The following is a 12,025-nucleotide window of genomic DNA, read 5'->3' on the forward strand; positions in this document are numbered from 1 at the left end:
GACTCTTTGGCTACTTCCAACTCTTCCCTACTGTAAACAGTGCTGCACCAACAGTGGGGTGCATTTATCTACAGTTTTGTCCAGATACACGCCCAGGATGGGGACTGCTGGATCACAGAGCCACTGACGTTTTGAAGTGACATGTCCCCTTATTATAACCTAGCCTGCTCTGTCTAGTATTTTGAACCCAATTTTCCGTTAACTTTCAAGCTGCTATATGCTTATAAATATCCCTGCAGATCTCAGAACAAGCAGTATGTAAAGCCTCAGAATACACCCCAATGTTTTCTAAACATTCTCAGGAAAATACCGATCAAGACGTCAAATGGCCAAACTCGTTTAGGAAACAAAATCGCACCTGAGTCAAGATCTCCATTACGATCAGCGGAGCTCTGATGTTTTTCCAAGGGTGAGGATGAAGGGTCCCGCATACTAGAAGCTGACACACTGCCCTCCATTCTCAACGGCTGAGATCGTCTTCTCTCAATTCATCCTGCAGGAAGAGTTACCTAAGGGAAACCAACAACAGCAGAAGTCAGAGCACGGCAATCGTCACGCCACGAATTTCTGAACGCTCCAACACGAACGGCAGCCCATCAAAGCGGCTACCGATCATTACAACTTGCAGGGAGTGACGTCACGTTAGCAACAGAAAATACCAGGACTGAAGACTAAAGAGCACATACCCACACAAGGTCAACAACAAGGTCACAGCACAGCAAAAGCATCCATTTTCTCCAGGTCATCATCACCAGTAAGGGACACATTTTTCAGCAATCATCAGAAGTGTCATTCAATCAACAAAACTGCCATTTCAACCCCCAAATCTACCTTGGCGGCATTAGTAAGACATTCCGAGATCTACGTTCTCCCTCCTCTCTCGCTGGAAGCTATGAAGCAGGAACTGCACCCACCCCCCCATCCCCTGCCCGGGCCTCAGCATCCCCACACACAGGGAAGGTAACTGGTGTTTCACAAATGATTTGTTACTAAAACCAGACAAAGCATCACTGCATGCCAATAACGTGCTTTCTGACCAACTGCACTTTCCCTGTAATAAGAGGGTGACTCCACACTTGCATTCTGCTAGAATTGGTGGGAAAACAGGCAAAATTACAGCCGATTCTCACAGAATCCTACAATCTGGTTTGTGTACTTAACAGCCAGTGAAATACCCAAGTGCTATCATTACTAAGAGTCAGCCAGTCAGGGCTGGTTTGCCAAAATAGAGACCCGATCCTTGCACTTCACTCTGCAGGCAGAAGTGGGCACTGCAGGGCTTCCTTCTAAGAAGCAAAACGATCAGTTTTGTTTCAGAAAAATCATTAGGGCGGCTGCATGCCAGATAGATGGACAGACAGGGAGAGACTGAATGGAAACAGAGAATAAGAACATGTTGCGTGATAGGGCATCACCTGATAAAGAAAAAACTGAGAAATTACTACCTCGTATTTTGTATCTTGGTTTCCCTTAGGTAACTCTTCCTGCAGGATGCATTAAGAGAAGATACCTAGTATCTTTTGGGCTCCAAAAAGGACAGAAATGGTATGGACCTAACAGAAGCAGAAGATATTAAGAAGAGGTGGCAAGAATACACAGAAGAACTGTACAAAAAAGATCTTCATGACCAAGATAATCACGATGGTATGATCACTCACCTAGAGCCAGACATTCTGGAATGTGAAGTCAAGTGGGCCTTAGAAAGCATCACTACAAACAAAGCTAGTGGAGGTGATGGAATTCCAGTGGAGCTATTTCAAATCCTGAAAGATGATGCTGTGAAAGTGCTGCACTCAATATGCCAGCAAATTTGGAAAACTCAGCAGTGGCCACAGGACTGGAAAAGGTCAGTTTTCATTCCAATCCCAAAGAAAGGCAATGCCAAAGAATGCTCAAACTACAGCAAAATTGCACTCATCTCACATGCTAGCAAAGTAATGCTCAAAATTCTCCAAGCCAGGCTTCAGCAACACGTGAACCGTGAACTTCCAGATGTTCAAGCTGGGTTTAGAAAAGGCAGAGAAACCAGAGATCAAATTGTCAACATCCGCTAGATCATGGAAAAAAGGAGAGAGTTCCAGAAAAACATCTATTTCTGCTTTATTGACTATGCCAAAGCCTTTGACTGTGTGGATCACAATAAACTGTGGAAAATTCTGAGAGAGATGGGAATACCAGACCACCTGACCTGCCTCTTGAGAAATCTGTATGCAGGCCAGGAAGCAACAGTTAGAACTGAACATAGAACAACAGACTGGTTGCAAGTAGGAAAAGCAGTACGTCAAGGCTGTATATTGTCACCCTGCTTATTTAACTTCTATGCAGAGTACATCATGAGAAATGCTGAGCTGGAAGAAGCACAAGCTGGAATCAAGATTGCCGGGAGAAATATCAATAACCTCAGATATGCAGATGACACCACCCTTATGGCAGAAAGTGAAGAGGAACTCAAAAGCCTCTTGATGAAAGTGAAAGAGGAGAGTGAAACAGTTGGCTTAAAGCTCAACATTCAGAAAACAAAGATCATGGCATCTGGTCCCATCACTTCATGGGAAATACATGGAGAAACAGTGGAAACAGTGTCAGACTTTATTTTGGGGGGCTCTAAAATCACTGCAGATGGTGACTGCAGCCATCAAATTAAAAGACGCTTACTCCTTAGAAGGAAAGTTATGACCAACCTAGATAGCATATTGAAAAGCAGAGACATTACTTTGCAAACAAAGGTGCGTCTAGTCAAGGCTATGGTTTTCCCAGTGGTTATGTATGGATGTGAGAGTTGGACTGTGAAGAAAGTTGAGTGCCAAAGAATTGATGCTTTTGAACTGTGGTGTTGGAGAAGATTCTTGAGAGTCCCTTGGACTGCAAGGAGATCCAACCAGTCCATTCTAAAGGAGATCAGCCCTGGGTGTTCTTTGGAATGATGCTAAAGCTGAAGCTCCAGTACTTTGGCCACCTCATGCAAAGAGTTGACTCATTGGAAAAGACTCTGATGCTGGGAGGGACTGGGGGCAGGAGGAGAAGGGGATGACCCAGGATGAGATGGCTGGATGGCATCACCGACTCGATGGACACTGAGTTTGAGTGAACTCTGGGAGATGGTGATGGACAGGGAGGCCTAGTGTGCTGCGATTCATGGGGTCGCAAAGAGTCGGACACAACTGAGTGACTGAACTGAACTGAGTTTGTATATCTTAAGCCCCTACTCCTAACTTGCCCCTCCCCCATCCTCTCCCCACTGATAACCACTAGTTTGTTCTCTATGTCTGTGAGTCTGCTTCTGTTTCATTATATCCCTTTGTTACATTTTTTAGATTCTATATATGTGATAACATATAGTATTTGTCTTCCTCTGTCTGACATATTTCCCTAAGCATAATACCTTCCAGGTGCATCCATGTTGCTCAAATGGCAAATTTTTCATTCTTTTTCATGGCTGAGTAATATTTCTTTTTATACCTATTTCAATCTGGAGAAGAAAATGGCAACCCACTCCAGTATTCTTGCCTGGAGAATCTCATGGACAGAGGAGCCTGGCAGGCTTGGGGTCACAAAGAGTCGAACGTGACTTAGCAACTGAGCATGCATGCGTATCTATTTTAAAGCCTTATGTGATTAGCAGCTGCCATACTGAACACCCAGACCACTGCCTAAGTAAGCAGAAGTTTATGATATTTGAGTTTGGAATATGCCCTAAATCAGCACCAATTCTTGCTTGTCTTGGTAGTTTTAACATATAGCAAACTAGTTTAAAGAGCATAGGAATCTTAAAACCTAAAGAACTTCAAAAGCAGACTGAACAGTTTCTCCATAATATTTCAAAATCTTTCACTGCAATCTTCTTAAAGTAGTAGGTTTTCAGTGAATGTGCTGTTTTTATACCAAAACAATTTCAAAAGAGAAGCAATCTTAGCAGCTAAGTTATGCCACTAAAATTACAGCTTCTTTCATTCATCTACAAATTAAAGAAAATCATTCCACCTCAGAAATGTAATCAGGCACAGTTTTTCTGCAAGGAAAAGTCTATGAACCTAACTACTAGTAAATCAGTCAAATATCAGTAGCTTCTATGCCCTTATTAAAGGAGGAAAAAGTCTGCTCAAGTTTTTAAGATTCCTACTGATTCAACTCTGTCTGCGTCTAACTACATGCTGTAAAAAGGTAATCAGCGACTGTAAAATAAGTTCAATTTAATGAACCAGACCCATCATTTTGAATAGAAGTCAAGAGCAACAACATTTACACCAAAAACCCACACTGTTCTGTAAGGACAAGTAACACGTCTTTGTCCACTCAGGCAGCCGCAAGATTTATTTATTTTGGTAAATGACATGTCACCATTTCCTTTTTCACAATGTTTACTTTTTTCCTTTCCATAGAAGATAACCTTTCCACTTTCTGCACAAGTCTTGCAAAATAAAATTAAAAACGGACGAACTAAAATCACGTGTAATTCTAACACTCAGGGACAATGTCTTTTGTACTTATAGTGTCTCCTCCAGAGACTTCTCTGTGGGTTTTTTTTTCATACAGAATTTAGAACTTTAATTCATTTATAGTTAATATCACCTAGAAAGCATGTCTCCCACATCATTAAACTTCTCTGAAAACATGACTTAAAATGGTTGTATGATTTTCATTACAATATGAATACATTATTTATTTGCTATCCCTCTCCCACTGCTGGCCATTATTTTGATTTTTTAATTTTTCATTACTATGGACATCATAATTTGCAATTCTCCCATGACATCTCAGCTCTTTCCCACATTTTAATTTTCATTACTATGGACATCATAATTTGCAATTCTCCCATGACATCTCAGCTCTTTCCCACATTTTAACTTTGTTGGTATTTTTAATGGATCTTTAAGAGCCCTGCATATCTTATCCCACAAAACCCTTGCAGACATTTTCCCTTAATTCTCCCCTTAGTGATACCTTCTGATACATGTATGGAACATGCGGTCTTTTTCAACTTAGTCTGATCCATCGATCCACTTTATGTCTTCTAAAACTTATATTCATAAAATGTCCTCCCCAAATGTGAAGAAGTTAATAATCCATTCCTACCCCATTGGGTTTTTAACAGCCTGTCTTTACCATCTATTAAATGCTTACACATACAAGGCTACGGTTCCATGCACCAACTTTCCTTTATTTATGAGTCAGCAAAATAGGAACTGTGACTACTACTCACACATCCCCCACTTAGCTCAGCAATCACTGAACTTGGGGCCATTAAGGCAGATTTATAGAGGGGTGACAATGGTAATGCCGGGCTGGGAACCCAGACACACGACCTGATCATCACAAGCGGCTCTACTGTGGACAGAAAGTGCCAGAACCTGCACCCAGGGAGAAATGACCGGGCACCAGAGACCCCCTCCCCCACCAAATCTCCACTTTCTGCTTTGTTTGCAGGGAGGAGGAACTGGTTACCCAAAACAAACATTTCTGGACCATCCTAAAAGTTGGATGTGGTCATGTCACTGCGTTCTGGCCCGTGAGAAGTTTGCCGAGCCCGCCTTCTCCACCAAAGGCTGTGACCTCCTGGTTCTGCTGTCAGCTACAGATGACTACTTCAGAGAGAAACCAGCTGCGTGGTTTCCACCCCTCCATCTGAGGGTCCCGATACACAGCCAACCCCAATAAATACACCCGAAAAGGACCGTGCTCCTTAGTAACATGGTTGTAATGAAGATGACTGGGTGGTCCTCTAGAATTCAGGGTGGGCGCTGTTTTTATCTGAAAGCCTATCAATAAGGCCCAAAATGGGCGGGGGGGGGGGGGGCGGTGCTTCCCTAGTGACTCTGGTAAAACATCTACCTGCCAATGCAGGAGACACAGGTTTGATCCCTGATCCGAGAAGATACCACATGCTTCGGAGCGACTAAGTCGGTACGCCACAACTATTGAGTCTGTGCTCTAGAGCCCAAGAGCCACAGCTACTGATCCCGTGTGCCACAAACACCGAAGTCTGTGCTCTGCAACGAGAGAAGCCCGAGCAGCTCGGCTGAACAGTAGCCCCCTCGCAGAGAAAAAGCCTGCGCGCAGCAGTGAGGACCCAGCACAGTCAAAAATAACTAACTACATAAATTTATTAAAAAAATAATAATAATGTCAAATGCTGTCTCTGGTTTCTCCACCCTTACCCCCCAACAGCCAAAAAAAATCTCAGCTCGGTTTATTGTCACTGTTCAGTTGCTAAGTTGTGTCTGACTCTCTCCAATCCCGTGGACTATAGCCCGCCAGGCTTCTTCCTCTGTCCATGGAATTTCCCAGGCAAAAATACTAGAGTGGGTTGCCATTTCCCACTCCTGAGGATCTTCCCAACCCAAGGATCAAATCTTTGTCTCCTGCACGGGCAGGCGGATTCTTTACCACTGAGGGATCAGGGAAGCCCATTAATGAAGCTTTCCATTGTGGATAAAGAATCCACCTGCCAATGCAGGAGACACAGGTTCAATCTCTGGGTCAAGACGATGAGAAGAAAATGGCCATCCACTCCAGTATTCTTGCCTGGGAAATCCCATGGACAAAGGAGCCTGATGGGTTACAGTCCATGAAGTCCCAAGTTGTCGGACATGACTGAGCGACTTAGCATTAAAAATCATTCTTACCTGCATTCATCAAAAGGCAAAGTTAAAACACATACCACTCTGAAGGCCTTACTCCAGTGAGCGTTACTATAATAGCAATAAAAGAAATGTTGCATCTCTTTTAAAGTTACCCAATTATCTAGCCCTTTCAAAGGGATCCACTTAAAGTAGTTTAAGAAACGGGCAATTTTACTACCTATTAACATGCTTACCATTTCAAGCTAGTCATTCTGAAACAGGGAAATGGTTGGCAGCTGTTTTTTATGTGACTCCAAAGAAAGACTCTTCTCCAGGTTGAAAAGTAAAGGCAAAGGCCTAAACGGACAGCTTATGAAATTCCAGACAGGCTCTGGCTGCCCGTGGAAATCTAGCATGTCTAAATTAGAGAAAATGGCCTCATTTCACACTCCAGGAACTTCCTAATGAGCACAGGACACCTCATCCGAGCCAAGACCTTCCCAAACATTTCCATCAAAATGGAAAATCTCAGAGCATTTTGAGGGAGGCACAGAGTTGCGACCCAAACCTCATCTCTGAAACAATCACTGCATCCACCTTCCTATGAAGCAACATGCAAATACCAGCCTGGGATCCTGGGGGTTATCTGCAAGAACCACATTTATAAATGGCTCTAAGGATGAAAAGAGGTGTTAAGTATCCAGGCACTCATCAAGGAAGGCTCCCTTCTGTTTACACCCACCGTGTCACCAGGATCACTCTACTAACCAGGCATGACCAAGTCCCTCTCCCCCATGCTCACCAGCCAACACTGTTTCTCCAAGAAGAGGCAGGCCTTCCGAGTCCGTCATCCAGGGAGATGACCTGATTCCTCGGGACAGAAGATTTCATGAAACGTTGCCATCTGCCATGTGCTCCAGAGCTTGGTTTACACCTTGATTAGGACCTCAACCTCCTGGCCACTTTGCAACCAGTATGCATCCAGTTCACTCTAAATAGATTGAAATCTGACACAAACAGCTCCCCCAGCATAAGACATGCTAACTTCTCGCATCCCGATTCATACCTCTGTCCCAAGAAATTAGATCTGCAGAGGGTAAGAGAGGGTCAAAGAGTACATCACAAGGCCAGTGGCAGCCAATGATCCCCACGACAGCAAGCTGGGTCGTCTTTTTTTTTAAAGAAATTTTTAAGCTGGGGGATAGCTGTGTTACAAGTAGCGTTAGTTCCTGCTGCACAACAAAGTGAATCAGCTATGCCCCCTGCTTCTGGAGCCTCTGTCCCATCCCCCGCCATCCCACCCCTCTAGGTCATCCCAGAGCACCAAACGGAGCTCCCTGCGTTATACAGCAGCTTCCCACTAGCTGGCTGTTCTACACACAGGAGCATATATATGTCAAAGCTATTCTCTCAATTCATCCCACCTTCTTCTTTCCCCCGCCCCCTCCCTGCCCGCCCCAACCTTCCAGGTCCATTCTCGACATCTGCACTTCTATTCTTGCCTTACAAATAGCTTCCTCAGTACCGTTTTTCCTGATTCCTCATACATGTGTTAATATACAATATTTGTTTTCCTCTTACGTCACTCTCACCTAGAGTCTGTCGCGCAGAGCGTAGCCAATTGTGTCTTCTGATTCAAAGTCTTAACTGTCACCTCTTAATCTCCCATCCCAATCAAACAGCAAGTGTGTTACTCCAGACAGAGCTAAATCAGCCACTCAAGAGCGAGAGCGTGGGGAAAATGAGAAAGGTAACAGCCCTCCACATTACTTGCTCGAGAGAAAGGAAAACCCAATCAAATCACAGACTAGCTGTGCCACCATCCGGGAAGTTCATTTATTTGTTAACTATTTCCCTTCGAATTATTTATGTACAATTCTCTACTTATTTCCTATCAAGATAGACTAGGTCTTGAAAGATGCAATAATATCGACTTAACCATTGGTCTTTGCATCAAGGTAGCTCTCTAGGGCTTGTCACACCAGAAACCGACTTCCAAGCCACAAAGGTGAACACCATCCTTACGTCAGCATACAATGGACAAGAAATACTTGACACAGAAGAGCTTGGCTGTAAGGCCTTATCAAAGCATGACGTTCAGAATTAACAGACATTCCGTAGTAGTAACTTGGACAAACTGCAAACACAGGATTTCCCTGCCATCTGCAAATATTAAGAGCGAGGAGTTAGAGCACCATCCTGAGGCTGCAGCAAAGTTATCACGCTCCTGCTCAGTCTCGGCGCAACCCCATGGACCACAGCCCACCAGGCTCCTCTGTCCAGGGAGTTTTCCCAGGCAAGAAATCCCTGCGGAGAGGCCTCCCATCTCCTCCTCCAGGGGATCTTCCCAACCCAGAAATCAAACCCATGTCTCTGAAGTCTCCTGCATTGGCAGGTGGATTCTTTATTGCTGAGCCACCTGGGAAGCCCCCGTAACAAAGCTAAGTAACCTCACATTCTACAGGAGACGTGCATCCCACATCACACACCTGTGCACAGGGGTCAGTTAGGGAAATGAGCCTGTGCGTTGTACGTACAGTCATCAGAACTCAGGAAGTACACCCGACAGGGTCCCCTTCAGTGAGCACGCGTGCGTGCAGTCACTTCAGTCGTGCCTGACTCTTTGTGACCCCATGGACCACAGCCCACCAGGCTCCTCTGTCCATGGGATCCTCCAGGCAAGGTTGCCATGCCCTCTTCCAGGGGATCTTCCCGACCCAGGGATTGCAGCCACACCTCTTAAGTCTCCTGCATTGGCAAGAGGATTCTTTATCACTAGCACCACCTGGAAGGCCCACTGTAAGCGTCTAATCATCAGTACCTAATTTTCTGAGGGGGTTTTCTGAATGGATGACTTCAAGGAGGACAGACGCACAGATACTTCAACTGATTTGGACTCTGCAAGCCCATCCCTGAAGGATGTGACCCCAGGCTGAGCTCTGGGGATCCACTTGAAGAGCATTTCAGGTTTTGACTTTAAGCCACAGATATCAAATGGCATGAGAGGTATGATCTAAATGCAGAAAGGAAATTTACTAGAAACAAGTCTTCCCGTCCTAGGGATCAAACCCAGGTCTCCTTCACTGCATGCAGATTCTTTACCATCTCAGTCACCAGGGAAGCTCTAGAGGAATAAGAGAATAAATAAGACAGTAGTAAGTTGGGCCCCATGCAACTGCCAAGTCAATAAAAACACCCTAATTTACTTTAGTTATAAGGAACTTGGGAAATGTAACCAATCCTGTGAAGAGCTGGTTTAACCCTGCAGTGTAACCATCACTTAGCAGAAGGTACTCTGGGCCTTTTAAACCACAACAAGCAACAGTTTTCACGAACTGTAAAACACAGGGACTATTCTAGAGGTCTCCAAAAGTCTCTCTCTCAACCCGCTCAAACATTTCAGAAGATCTGGATTTTCCTGAACCTTCCTAGTTGAGAATGGATGTGGTAGGAAAGAACAATATACAATCCTCTCAAACGGAACAGAGACTCAAAACAGGAAGTAGTCACCATGGTCTACGCTGGATCCCAAAAGCCTTCATTCAAAAGCTTTCAAGAGATGGGGTTAGTCCCAAGTGCCCAGCTGGCTACTCAGAGTGGACAATCTGCTACACTGCCCTGAGCCGCGCTAGTTCACAGTACAGGGAGGAAAGGGGGAAAAAGGCATCTGAGTTCTGCAGCTGGCTGGGAAAAAGAAAGCATATTTAAGCTAAAGTTGTAAAGATAATAAATGGTAAGGACCAAGACTCAAGGCTCCAAACACTCTCTTACTCCACTTAGAGCCTTTCTCCTGCCTCCAAGCAGAACATCAAAGAACACAGAAAACCAGAGGGGTAGGTTTCATCCCAGAGTTGGCTGTTTCTTAGTAACAGCACTATGGGCTATTAGGGACAAAGGAGAGGGGAGGAGAGAAAAACGGGATGCTCCAGAACCATCAGCCTTTATTAAAATGATGGCAGGGACTTCCCTGGTGGTCCACTGGCTGAGACTCCTTGCTCTCAATGCATCGAGTCCAGGTTCAATCCCTGGTCAGGGCACTAGAGCCTGCAAGCCGCAACTAAGAATTAGCACAGCCAAGTAAATAAGCATCTGTTTAAATGACCTTTCACACGAGGCTTTGTAGGAACTTGTACTTGGCATTTCAAACACTCATGCTGCTGCTGCTGCTAAGTCGCTTCAGTCGTGTCCAACTCTGTGCAACCCCATAGATGACAGCCCACCAGGCTCCCCCATCCCTGGGATTCTCCAAGCAAGATCACTAGAGCGGGTTGCCATTTCCTTCTCCAATGCATGAAAATGAAAAGGGAAAGTGAAGTCACTCATTCGTGTCCATGCCTGACTCTTAGCGACCCCATGGACTGCAGCCCACCAGGCTCCGTCCATGGGATTTTCCAGGCAAGAGTACTCCAGTGGGGTCCCATTGCCTTCTCCGATTTGCCCAACACTAGAATTCACTGAATATAAGGCATCAACCAAAATGCGTCACTGTTTTTTTTTTTTTAATTTAAAAAATTGAACCTGAAAGCACAATGGATTCTTTCTTTAAATCAATGTCTAAGACATCCATCTTATCACAAGAATAGAAACCTACAGGACGAGAGAGTAAAACTTTTGAATAGTGAGTATCATAGGTAACAGGAATGACCCTAACTTCTGATGTACAGCAAAGTATTAGCATGTTTTAAAATTCTCTACGAGGGACTTCCCTGATGATCCAGTGGTTCAGACTCTGAGCTTCCACTGCAGGGGGTGGGTTCAAGTGCTGGGAGGGGCACTAACATCCTGAATGCCACGCAGCACAGCCAAAATTATAACTAAAATTCTCTACAGGCTAACGAGCTAGGGAGTAAAGGGTGGTACCTTTCGATCAGAACACCACTGGGCTGATCATACAAAAACCAAACCTTAAGAACTGTATTTGGTAATGCTTCCCTGGTGGTCCAGACAGTAAAGAATCTGCCTGCAATGTGAGAGACCTATGCTCAATCCCTGGGTCGGGAAGATCCCCTGGAGGAGGGCATGCAACTGGAGAATCCCTATGGACAAGGGAGCTTGGCGGGCTACAGTCCATGGGGTCGCAAAGAGTCGGACACAACTGAGTGACTAAGCACGGCACAGTTCATTCCCTGTTGGACTGCAAGCTCCAAATTGAGTATCTCCTCTTACCATACACAGTCCTGTCTATAAACATCTTGTTTACACTGACCTCCAAACAGAGAACGCTTGGCTTAGCCAACAAGATCACGTTTCCTGTGAACTATCCCAGGACATTCTCAGTCTTACAAAGAGAGGAAGGACCTGCCTAGTGGCCCAACCTGAAGGGTAGGTGTGGAAAACAGAGGGTCAGGTTTCCGATTCCTTCACTGGCTGAGTTATGTGGAGGCTGCAGTTGTCCCCCCTTCCCCTTGCCACATACAAACACACACATATCATGAATATCATCAGATAAAGTCTAAGCAGTCACC

General features: G+C 44.9%; 1 protein-coding gene across 3 annotated transcripts in view; it reads right to left on the bottom strand.

The window, feature by feature from the left end:
- SFMBT2 (Scm like with four mbt domains 2) overlaps window positions 1-12,025 on the bottom strand; it is a 180,207-nt gene that overhangs the window by 161,997 nt on the left and 6,185 nt on the right. For all 3 annotated transcript variants that reach the window (XM_069547183.1, XM_069547182.1, XM_069547184.1), the window contains exon 2: window positions 359-509. In XM_069547183.1, the coding sequence (XP_069403284.1) occupies window positions 359-458 (100 nt within the window). In that variant the 5' untranslated portion in view covers window positions 459-509. The remainder of the gene's footprint in view (window positions 1-358; window positions 510-12,025) is intronic.

This window comes from Ovis canadensis, chromosome 13 (genome assembly GCF_042477335.2).
Source record: "Ovis canadensis isolate MfBH-ARS-UI-01 breed Bighorn chromosome 13, ARS-UI_OviCan_v2, whole genome shotgun sequence".
Classification (NCBI taxonomy): domain Eukaryota; kingdom Metazoa; phylum Chordata; class Mammalia; order Artiodactyla; family Bovidae; genus Ovis; species Ovis canadensis.